General features: G+C 43.5%; 1 protein-coding gene across 1 annotated transcript; it reads right to left on the bottom strand.

Annotated features, from left to right (window-relative positions):
• Positions 1 to 27: 27 nt before the first annotated feature.
• On the bottom strand, positions 28 to 4097 carry LOC139567224 (transport and Golgi organization protein 1 homolog; the record flags this gene model as incomplete). The annotated part of the gene is made up of 12 exons (XM_071388696.1): positions 3832 to 4097; positions 3619 to 3695; positions 3436 to 3513; positions 3198 to 3308; positions 2678 to 2749; positions 2457 to 2561; positions 2223 to 2339; positions 1959 to 2040; positions 833 to 885; positions 619 to 709; positions 403 to 541; positions 28 to 220 (listed from the first exon to the last, which is right to left on the bottom strand). Coding segments are annotated over exons 2-12 (1116 nt in total), but the record flags the coding sequence as incomplete, so codon positions are not given.
• Between the last annotated feature and the right edge of the window lie 8770 nt (positions 4098 to 12867).

Here is a 12867-nt window from a genome sequence, read left to right on the forward strand (position 1 = left end):
GGACTAATAAAGTCATATTGTACAAACCCAGTTCTCGTGAGATTTCTGCTCCTGCTCAATGATCTGAGCTTTGTAGAACTTCTCGGTCCATCTCAGCTCGTCCTGGATCTCCTTAACGCGCTGCCTACACACCTTGACCTCCTCCTCTAGGGCCTTGCCGTCCATCTCCGTCAGCCGGTCTTCCTTGTTGGGGCGCTCAAACTCCTCCTTGGTCAGCTTCCTGTAAGGCGACACAAATTAAATCAAACTATTTAAAGACCATTTGAAAACCTCAAACCTCACAGTAAAAGAATACAGTAAAAGACAAGGAAAAAAGGTTTTTTTTACATGCTGTGGAACCATGGAGAACAAACCCTACTATGGTATTAACACATGAACTGCACTGCTTCTGATTCCACTTACTGCTGCAAAGCGTTCTCCTTCTGCTGGTACATCTCTGTCATGATGTCATTCTTCTGCTGCAGGGTCTTGTACTGGTTCTCCAGGTGGTTCTTGTCACTTTTCACCAACAAGATGTCATGCTCCAGCTTCTGAAATTGCTCTGTGGTGAAAACAAGTTGATAATGTTGAGAGAGAAAAGGCAGTGATGCATATCAAATTCTAGTTGCTGGGACATACCTTCCAGCTCTTTCCTGGACTTCTCTTCGTTCAGCAGCTTGGTCATGAAGCGATCGCGCTCTTCCTCCACAACAGACAGAGTGGTCTGGACCTGTGGAAAGTTCTTCCAACAGTTAGTGGAAGAGTTGACACACTTCTTGGTTCTGAGCACAAGTTTTACCTGCCTTCAGGTACACAGAAATCTGGGTCCGTTCAAGAAAGAACTCAGTCTTACCCGAGAGACATCCATCATTTGCTTATGGCGGTTTTGGATGATGGTCTGCTTGTCTGAAACAAATAATTGTAAACACAGTGACACGTTTCAGGAAAGTAGGCGTATGTCGCGCGTCAATACTTCACAGGAGAAGCATTTGAATGTAGAACTATCAAAATGTGTTTTTGGGGGCAAAATGCCTTCTGGTACGTCAACTTCCATGTGCCTTAATAACAAACTTGTATGCCATCCGTAAATACGAATAAAAATGGTCAACTATGAGCAGAGTTAGTTTAGCCACGGAAAAAGTGAGGAACCTTCCCTCTAGCCATGATTGGCTGAGATAATGGATGAGCTGGACGCGCCATGAAACGAGTTCGGATTGGTCTGCCATGTATCACGCTTCTGTCTATAACATGAGCTTCTCAGTATGTGTAAGTAACCCTTTCTAATGCAGCTTTTTTGAAAGATGCTCTCCACTTTTAGGAGACCCAAGTTTTGAAATCAGTGGACTGTCCGTTGGAAGCAGAGTATGATAGCTAAGGAGATGGAGAAAATTCTGTGGTTTGATTGCAAATATGCAGAGGCAGTCGAAAATAGAACACATAGAAGGCTGTTGTATAAAACACCTGTCTCCTGAATACATCTTCAAACTAAGGGAAACCATTTTCAGATATAAGTTTCTAATTTTGTCAGAAAGTAGTTTTCTCATTGCAAAATAAAGCATATTGTTAGCTAGCTAACAATATGTGTGAACAATGCTGAATGGGTATAGACAAAGAAGAGCTCTCCAGTATGGGTTACAAGTTTATCAACTTTCAAAGCAGAATTACTTTCCCATTGTTCCTCAACTGTAGTGTATGATATACCATTTTGATGCTCCGAGTCTCTACTTTAATCCAATGTAAAAAAAACACAATTTCAAATTTTGCTACATAAGACCAAATCACATGACAGTATCCTAATCAGAGAAGGCTGGTGGGAGGAGCTATAGAAGGACTGGCTCACTATAAAGGCATAAATGGAACGGAGTCAAGCACACTGCTTACATGTATTTGGTTCCATTCCAGCCATTACAAGGAGCCCGTCCTCCTATAGCTCCTCCCACCAGCCTCCTCTGAATAGGACACCGTGTCAGGTGACTTACCGTTAGAGGCTACCCCGTTAGCAACAACTCCACCTTTCAGGTCATCGCAGGCCTCCAGGTCTCCTAGCAGGTCAGATAGAACCTGCCAGAGAGATTGAGAACCACCAATTGATACATTACACTTTTCCCCTGGAATCAGTCAAGAAGTATTTTTTTGGAACATAATACAGGTGACATGTTTCTTTGTCATCAGGGTGCATTTGAGAAGGTGTGAACAGGAATTGATGTGTGTAACAATATCGTAACGTGTAAAAAAAACTCAACGTTGTGGTCCTTCTGAAGGAGGGAATCCTCCAGGTCTTTCTGGGACTTCTGGTAGACTTTGATCTGCTCGCTTGTCTCCCTGTGCTTCTCCTCCCACAACTTGGCAGCATGGTGCAGCTGTAACAAGGAAATTAGGTCATCAGGACGGTGCAATGCAGGCCCTGCATGGCCAATGAGTCCTACACAATGTCATGAGGCTTAAAGTGTGAATCGTTGTTCCATATTGGTACTCACCGAGAGGTTCTCCTCCTTCAGGGTGGCAATATCCTTCTCCAGAACCTGGACCTGGACATTCCGGGCATCTTCGCGGAGCTTGGCTTCATCCATCAGAATGGTAGACTACAGATTCAATGATAAGGATAATTAAAAGGAAATAAACACTTTACATTTGATTGTTGCAATGTTAATATATTTGACATATTTTCATTGGGCATGTTCACTTATATGACCTATACCTTCGACAGTGCATCCTGGGTCTTCTTCTTGCTGCGCTTCAACTTCTCAATGGTTTTGTCCATTTCGGACATCTATGGGCAAAGATAATGATAAGCATAATGACAACCATCTTTCTCGGTCCTCATCAACGAGCCATCCTATTTAGGATAGTAGCTGGCTAATAGTAGCTGCCTATGCTGTCTACATCACGAAAGCAACTGCTCTCTAGGGTGTCTCTCTCTCATTTGCAGGCTGTCCCTTTCTCTCTGTTTGCCCGCGCAAGTCCATGCAGCTGTAGGTGCAATGGATTGTGGTCATTTTAGTCAATTACCACATTTTCTGCACTAAACTATGTTGAATAGTTTAGTGAAAACTACAACGTCCCGAAGTATGTGCTTGATTTGATTTCTCTCTAGAGAAACGGCACATTGAGCTCACATAATAAACTAACTTAATGGAATTCAAATAATTGAACCGACGTCAGAGAATTGGTTGTTCTGAAACATTTTGATTACAGCTAAATCGCTCAATACTACTCACCATATCTTCATGTTTCGCAGTATTGGCCCGCTCTTTGTCAAAGGATATGGCGTGTAAGTTATTTTCCTCGTCCAGGCGCTCATTTTGTCTCTCCATCTCTTGCACAATATTCTATTGGACAGAAAAATAAATGCTTAGTCAATTTAAACACTATGTAGAAGAAAAAAATAATAAAAAATCTAATAATTGTCAGCATGACAATGACATGTGATCAAGATAATATTTTTTAGAGACTCACCTCCAATTCCTGGATCTTTTCCAGAGATAAAGTGGCAGATTTTTCAGACAGCTTTTGCTTTTCTTTAAGTTCTTCGCCCTGAGGGGAACCCAGTAGAAATATACTGTCAAAACATTATGTACCTTAATTCACATTGAACTCAAAAGTCTGGATCTTAGTCAGTGAAAAGTCTCTGCAACTTACCTGTTGCTGCAGTTCAGCGACCTTTTGGAGTATCTCCTTCTTCTCTTGTTCAAGCTTTTTCATCCTGTCCACCATCTCTTTTTCAGTAGCGAATAAAAACCATGACAAGAGTATGAAATCAGACATGGTTTACACATGACAAGAACACCAGCCTGTAAGCAACATGAATGAGGATTCACTATGCACCCTAAATAGCCAGAGAGAAGAACTTACTTAGATATTACTTGCTTTTGACCTGTGAGAAGGAAAAGAAAAGTGGCAGCAAACAGCCTCCTCAACGGTAGCATACAATACATCATAGAATAACATAAAGCAATCAGATTATGAAATTATGAAAGCAGTAACTGTGCAACAACGACTTACAGATAGAATGCTCCTCCAGAAGAGGAAGCCGATGACCCCGGCACCTGCAGTGACCAGCACGGGTTCACAGGACACGCCGTACAAGTCTGGACCTGGCTTCCAGTGCTCTGGCAGGCTGGTGACCATCTGGGGAGAGACAGGTCCAATCAGTGTTACTACAGCACATGTCAGGCTTAGCAAATAAGTTGGGTAATAGCTGGGCTGAGATGACAGAAGAAAATAAGTGATGTTAAAAACATTGAACTAAACCATCAGGCATTCCAGTGTTCTGTTTACAAGCATGGCTAATGGTTATCCCACTGAGCACCGTCTCAGTCAATGCAGAGGCATATCTTCAGATCAAATCAAGGTGGGTTTAGAAATAGACGTAGCCTATAACCTAGTTGTTGATCAAAATCAATAAAGAGAGGATTTGCCTTGACCTTGTGTAATTAATGGGGATTGGATTGGACTGGGGCCCTACCACTGTCCAACCATGGTGACCTTTGCACAATACAGAACTTCCATCGCAGTCGCTCAGTGAAATTCAGGGATTGGCTAAATTAATCACCACAGAGTGGATCTAACTAACAAGCCTTAGGCCTATGTGGATTTAGAGTGCAAAAGATTGCATCATGTAGCCTTTCACCCTGTAAAATGGCCAATAAACAAAACAGATGATTACATAACATATCACTAGACATGAGCCACATGTAGATTTTAATGGCATGTAACCTCAAGTGATAGTTATGTAAGGGGAAGCTGTCAAAGCAAAATTCAACAACTTGAAGGCACCCCTCGATCTGAGACCCAGATACAGGAAGAACGGATACTGCTAGTCTGGAAAGTGAGCCATTTTTTAAATGAGGAAGAGGACAGTGAAAGAGATTTGCGTCAGTTCAAATCTGGCATCAGGACAAAATGTGATTCAGAGTCACCGAATATATATATATATATATATATATATTTTTATCCCATTTTCTCCCTAATTTTCGTGGTATCCAATCGCTAGTAATTACTATCTTGTCTCATCGCTACAACTCCCGTACGGGCTTGGGAGAGACGAAGGTCGAAAGCCATGCGTCCTCCGAAGCACAACCCAACCAAGCCGCACTGCTTCTTAACACAGCACTGCTTCTTAACACAGCGCGCCTCCAATTTGGAAGCCAGCCGCACCAATGTGTCGGAGGAAACACCGTGTACCTGGCCCCCTTGGTTAGCGCGCACTGCGACCGGCCCGTCACAGGAGTCGCTGGAGCGCGATGAGACAAGGATATCCCTCCCGGCCAAACCCTCCCTAACCCGGACGACGCTATGCCAATTGTGCGTCGCCCCACGGACCTCCCGGTCGTGGCCGGCTGCGACAGAGCCTGGGCGCGAACCCAGAGACTCTGGTGGCGCAGCTAGCACTGCGATGCAGTGCCCTAGACCACTGCGCCACCCGGGAGGCCCACCACCGATTATATTTTAAGTATTTTAATAAACTCAAACGATAAATGGTAAATGCAATTTTTGTATATACGGGTTCACTGTATCTCCACGCAGGGTAGATCAGAGAACTGTGGAATGTACTCAAATAGTAGTTTTTATACTATGACAGTTTTCTTTCCAACTCTTCCCGTTGGCCTATCATAGTAGAGGCTTAGCATGGTTAATACTCTTGCTCCGCCTTTGGGGGCACCCGAACTTGTCCAAGCCCCTTGGCGTTTTCCTTTGTCCACATCTGGTTGCTGGGTAGAGTAGCTCCGTCTTGTGTCTCCCCCTTGACTCTTCACTCAAACAATTCCTAATATGGTACTGATCAGTGCCCTAACTCCCTGGTTGGCCTAGAGAGATGTACCCCTCCCCTCTCCAGCTTGACCACAGCTTTTATGGCCTGTCACTCAATGTTGGTCAGTCTACACACCTACATCTGTATTGTTTGTGTCTGTGTGTAACAAAACAATATTCATCTTCAAACAATATGCTAGCAGGCTATAGTGCATAAACATAAATCCTAACAACAGTCAAATGAAGTTGCCAACAAGATTCAGTTTCAATGTAGCTAGCCAGCCAGCCATATGGCGGCCTAAGACTTGACTAGCCAGCTAGCTATATTGTAGCCAACTACTTACATATCGAAGTACAAGACAGACAGTTGATCAGATTCTGTCATCAGGGGCAAAGTGGGTAAAGGGGTTGTTTCTTCCGAATCCATCGCTACTGTACGTTACTTTGACAGTTGAGCTGGCTATCTAGTTAGTTTGGCTTGTGACTTGCAATGCAACTCGTTTGCGTAAACCCGAAAATCCTTATTTCACCAGCTGATCAACGTAGTCGACTGTAATATTCATATGTGTAAACATACTGAATTATAATTGGATGCATTTTACCGCCATATCATACTGTGCTATGATTGGTTAAGACCACCCAAATGGTTAGGTCATGGTCAGTTTGATCCTGGTTGGCGATACGTGAACATGCCAGTTATAGCTAGCTAATAAAGAGCTACGTTAAGAAATATCCTGTAGTACTGCACTTTAACTTTTTTTGTACAAAGTGTGCAAAACAAGACAGTATTGGTCTTCGGCACATCATATGCTTCAAAACAATCGTAGTATGTTTTCAGTACCTTTGGTACAAATTCCATGAGAAAGTACAGGGAACTAACTAGTCTTTTGAACAGTTTGTGACAGAGCTGCGTCTGCTTGTGAAAGACTGTGATTATGCAAACAAGGATGAGATGGTCAGGGACCGTATTGTATTTGGAATACACTCACCGCGAGTGAGAGAGAAACTTTTGAATGTTGGGTCTGAGGTAACGTTGGACAAAGCTATCGACATAGCCAGATCTCACGAGCTAGCACTGGCTCAGGTGAAAACCATTTCGCGCGGTAACACGAGCGCATCACGTGAACAAGCAGTGCACGCAGTCAGGCAGACATCAAAGCACACCTCCGGTGCACAGAGCGCGTTTTAGAACAGAGAGAGACATAACTCCAAAACAGAGCGACACAGACTCAAAACGCCCCAAAACATGTGGATATTGCGGATACAAAGTGCATGGCGAACAGGGAAATTGCCCAGCTAAAGGCAAACAGTGTACTAAATGTGGAAAATGGAATCACTTTGCAAAAGTGTGCAGAGCTTACCGTGGAAAAACAGTACACACAGTGAGTGAAGATGAAATGTCAATCAAAGAGTCAAACGCTGATGAACTGTTTATTGATTCAGTGACACAGAAAAGTCAAATATCAGAGACAGAGCAAGCCTTTGCTGACATTGAGATAGGAACACAAGGCACAGAGCTAAAGTTCAAACTAGACACTGGTGCGTGCACAAGTAAACATTATTTTTCTGAATAAGTACCGCAGCTTGACATTTGAGTGCGAGCTACAGCCCACCACGCGCATACTGACTGGTTATTTACATTTAAGTCATTTAGCAGACGCTCTTATCCAGAGCGACTTACAAATTGAACAGCTCCCAGTAAAATGCACATGCACTTTCAAATGCAAATACAAGGAAAGTGACATGATGTTGGACTTTTATGTTGTTGACACTAGAGCACCTGCAGTGCTAGGTCTTAAAGCATGTTTAGACATGGACCTCATCAAGCTAGTTTATCAGTGACAGCACCAGTAGAGACAGAAAATGTACTGGAGGAGTTGACTGATGTTTTTACAGGAATAGGATTATTCCCAGGAGAATGTACCATTCACCTTGACCCAGACGCAACCCCTGTGGTCTGCCCACCGAGAAAGATTCCCCTTGCTCTCCGTGCCCGTCTGAAGAAAGAGTTGGAGAGCATGGAGCAATCTGACATAGTCACCAAGGTTACAGAACCGACTGACTGGGTAAACGCCTTAGTGGTGGTGGAGAAACCACGCAGAGGCAAGCTCAGAGTATGTCTCCACTAGAGGTCGACCGATTATGATTTTTCAACGCCGATACCGATTATTGGAGGACCAAAAAAAGCAGATACCGATTAATCGGCCGATTTATTAGATTTTTTTATTTTTATATATATATCATACACACACATTTTTGTAATAATGACAATTGCAACAATACTGAATGAACAATGAACACTTTTATTTTAACTTAATACACACACACAGCTCTGAAGTGACAATGATACTGAAGAGTCTGCTTAGGAGACAAATACTCTCAACTGTTTGAATAAAAATAGAGTTTAAGTTACCTGTGATGAATGTTGAAAACAAAAACTTTAATTTCTATATGCAGGAAATCCTATTTTAATAATGGGCATGGTAAGAATTGACAACCAAAGTGCGAATCATAATTCCCATGACACCTTCTAGCAAAATCTGAAAAGCGGTTCCTTCATTTATTCCATAGGATATTTTTAGATTCACTTAAAATAAGGCCTGTGTTTCGTGTAGGCTTACACCACCGTGCCAATTTTATAACTGTGTAGATATCCATAGGACAAGGTAACTCTGATCAATATTGGCTAAATATAAGCGAAGATTATTTTTTTTGTAGAGTGGATTTATGAAAATATGTTGACAAACGTCACCTTATCCTAGTGAGATGTACACGGGTATCAAAACATCGAGGCGGTGTAACGATCGTCGTCATATTCCTCCTCCTCGGATGAGGAGCATGGATCAGACCAACACGCCGCGAGGTATGTTGACATAATGATTTATTAGACACCAAGACGAAACACGAAGCACACTTAGAAATAACAAAATAACAAAACTAACTAAACAGACCTAAACTTAAGAACTTACATGAAACGAAGAACGCACGAACAGACTAGACAAAACGAAACAGTCCCGTGTGGTAACGGATACGGATACGGATACGGATACGGACACGGACACGGAAGACAACCACCCACAAACAAACAGTGAAAACAGCCTACCTTAAATATGGCTCTCAATCAGAGGAAAGGTCAAACACCTGCCTCTAATTGAGAACCATATCAGGCAACACATTAAACCCAACATAGAAACACAACACATAGAATGCCCACCCCAACTCACGCCCTGACCAACTAAACACATACAAAACAACAGAAAACTGGTCAGGAACGTGACAGGCGGTTTAAACCTGCACGAAACACAGACCTTATTTGAAGTAGATCAAGACATTCTCTATGGAAGACATGAACGGTAAAATAACGAGGGAACCCCTTTCACGTTCAGCGGCAAGTTATTACAGGAATTATAACGCGTCGACTATTTCTCTCTAAACCATATACCTTTGACTAATCCGGAAACTATCACCTCAAAAACAAAACGTTTATTCCGTTCCGTATTTTATCTAACGGGTGGCATCCATGAGTCTAAATATTCCTGTTACATTGCACAACCTTCAATGTTGTCATAATTACGTAAAGTTCTGGCAAATTAGTTCGCAAAGAGCCATGCAGCCCAAACTGTTGCATATACCCTGACTCTGCGTGCAATGAACGCAAGAGAAATGACACCATTTCACCTGGTTAATATTGCCTGCTAACCTGGATTTCTTTTAGCTAAATATGCAAGTTTAAAAATATATACTTGTGTATTGATTTTAAGGCATTGATGTTTATGGTTAAGTAACACATTGGAGCAATGACAGTTATTTATTGATTGTTTTTTATAAGATAAGTTTAATGCTAGCTAGCAACTTACCTTAGCGTACTGCATTCGCTAACAGGCAGGCTCCTCGTGGAGTGCAATGTAATCAGGTGTTAGAGCATTGGACTAGTTAACTGTTGCAAGATTGGATTCCCCGAGCTGACAAGGTTAAAAATCTGTCGTTCTGCCGCTGAACGAGGCAGAACGTTCCTAGGCCATCATTGAAAATAAGAATGTGTTCTTAACTGACTTGCCTAGTTAAATAAAGATTATATAAAGGTGTAAAATACGAGGGAAAAAAACGGCAAATCGGCGCCAAAAAATACCGATTTCCGATTGTTCTGAAAACGTGAAATTGGCCTAATTAATCGGCCATTCCGAACACCCCCATTATCCTTTACCGACGCTAGATGGCATCACACACAAGCTAGCGGGAGCACACTACTTCAGTGTCATGGACGCTAGATCAGGCTACTGGGCTATCAAGCTCACAGAAGAGTCATCTAAGCTCACAACATTCAACACACCGTTTTGTGAGGATCTGTGTTTATTGCACTATAACCCAATACTACATCACGTGATTGAATATTAGCAACTGTTGGCCTGGGCGCCTGGGTGTCTGTGTCTGTGCTGGAAATAACAGTTAGCCCCAGATAAGTGTGCTGGGAAGCTGTGGTTAGCCTTGAGCGAGAACAGTGTGCTTTCTATGCAGGTGCAAGTGGCTCAAACAATGTTACAGAACTGTCTGACCTCAGTCTCTGGGGTGTGGGAGCGTAATCTACACAGCAACAGCGCCGGACACCAAGGAGCGCCAAGAGGCTGGGACCAGCCTGAGCGCTGGCGATAGGCTAAGCAAGTTTAAACTCAGCCTCTACTGTGATAGGCCAACATACGGGTTGGAACTACGTCCATCACAGTATAAGAACAGCTGTTTACTTACATCCTGCCAGTTCCCTGTTCTACCCTGCGAGGTGTTACAGTGAACCTGTATATACGAAAATTGCATTTACCATTTATCGCTTGAGTTTAATAAATAATACTTAAAATATATTCGGGGACTCTGAATCACATTTTGTCCTGATACCAGATTTGAATTGACGCAAATCCTTTATAGTTTGGACGCTACAGGTTCTGTCGCCTGCCTTTTGGGATTATCTCAGCCCAAGACGAGTTTCAGCGAAAGATCGACGAAGTGTACGAAGGCCTCAACGGAGTTGTGGCAATTGTGGGCAACATCCTTGTCTATGGTCGAACCAAAGAGGAGCACGACCGAAACCTCCGCCCGATGCTGCAAAGGTCCTGCGAGAGAGGAGTCCGGCTCAACCCCGAGAAGAGCACAGTCGGCGCTACAGAGGTCAGCTACTTCGGACATGTTCTTACAGCAACTAGAATCAAGCCAGATCCACAGAAGATCTTAGCCATAAAAGAAATTGAGCCACCAAAGAACCGTGCAGAGCTGGAAACAGTGCTTGGCATGGTCAACTACTACCCAGCCTCTCCAATGCTAATGCACCCCTGCATCAACTGCTAAAGCAGTCCAGTGAGTTTCTCTGGGACAAGCAACACGACATTGCTTTCCAGAATGTGAAAGACTTGATCACGAGAGAACCAGGACCAATCCGTGCCTACTACGACCCCGACAAAGAGCTCAGACTCCAAGTGGACGCGTTGAAGTAGGACTAGGTTCAGTGCTACTGCAAGAAGGAAAGCCCATTGGCTACACTTCCAAATCTCTCACAGACTGTGAAATCAACTACGCTCAAATTGAAAAGGAGGTCTACGCCATTCTGTTCGGATGTTTCCATCAGTACATATATGGACGACAAGTCATTGTGGAATCCGACCACAAGCCCCTTGAGTCAATCATGAGGAAACCACTAGCCGCAGCCCCACCAAGGCTACAGAGAATGATTCTTCAACTACAAAAATACGACTTCACAATCACTCACCGTCCAGGCAAAGACATCCCTGTCGCAGACACACTCTCCAGGAAGTGTCTTACCTATAAGGACAGCAGCCTCAGTGAAGGCATGGACATGCAAGTGCACACTGTGTACAGCAACTTACCAGTTAGTGATACAAAACTGAAGGAGATCCAAGCAGAAACAGAAAAGGACTCGCAACTTGCACAGCTGAGGAAAGTCATACAGGATGGATGGCCTGAGGAGAGGAGAAAATGCCCTCAGAGCGTCTCAGAATTCTGGAACCATCGTGATGAACTATCACAGATCAACGGAATAATTTTCAAAGGAGAGAAAAATCATAATTCCTACCAGTTTCAGAGAAGAGATTTTGACAAAGATCCATGCTGGACACATGGGCTTGGAATGTGCAAACAAATAGAGGACATTGTTGGTAAATGCGCCATATGTCTTGAACGACGCCCCTCAAACACCAAAGAGCCAATGTTACCTCACTGTATCCCAGACCGACCCTGGCAGGTCGTGGCAACCGATCTGTTCACCTGGAACAACGAGAACTACATCGTAACAGTTGACTACTACAGCAGATACTTCGAACTCGACAAGCTTCACAGCTCCACATCTGCAGCTGTGATACACAAGCTGAAAGCAGCCTTTGCCAGGCATGGCATTGTAGAGACTTTAATATCTGACAATGGGCCCTGTTACAAATCAAATGAGTTTGAATCCTTCACAAAAGCATGGGAGTTCACACATGTCACCACAAGCCCACATTACCCTCAAAGTAATGGCCTTGCTGAAAAATCTGTGCAGATTGCTAGACCCCCTGAGCCCACATTCAGTCAGGAGAGAAACAACCTACACGCCATGGAGGTAACTAATGACAAGATAGCTGTGGTGAATACTATATCAATGGCTTCACATTGCCCTCTGGTGGGCTGTGGACCGATGATTCCTTTTCACTTGGATTCTGGGAAGGGGTGTGTGTGGAGAAGGGGTAACTTTTTCTTCACTTACTTCATGCATCTTTGTTGCAGGTGACCCAGAGGTTCTTTGAGACAGTGTACACTCAGCTGGAGTGCTGGTATGAGAGGAAGATCCAGGATGCCAAGCGGCAGGCAGAGCTCAGGGCACAGCAGGACAGGGCCGAACTCCTGCAGCGAATTAGAAGCCTGGAGGAGGAGCTTGAACAGCTCAGGATGACCAATGGGAGCACAGACAGTTGATGCCAACCGGGCTGACATGAGTTTGAGCAGAGGAAGAGGCGAAGCGAGAGGGTTTACTCTGCCCAAAATCTGTACACGAAAATAAGACCACAAAGTGAGGAATTTTTTATGGAGGACAATGAGTCGAATTTGGTTAAGAAAAACTTGAATTGCTTACTTGATCAAATAAAAGCACGTGGCATTTCA

This window comes from Salvelinus alpinus, unplaced genomic scaffold (assembly GCF_045679555.1).
Source record: "Salvelinus alpinus unplaced genomic scaffold, SLU_Salpinus.1 scaffold_82, whole genome shotgun sequence".
NCBI lineage: Eukaryota > Metazoa > Chordata > Actinopteri > Salmoniformes > Salmonidae > Salvelinus > Salvelinus alpinus.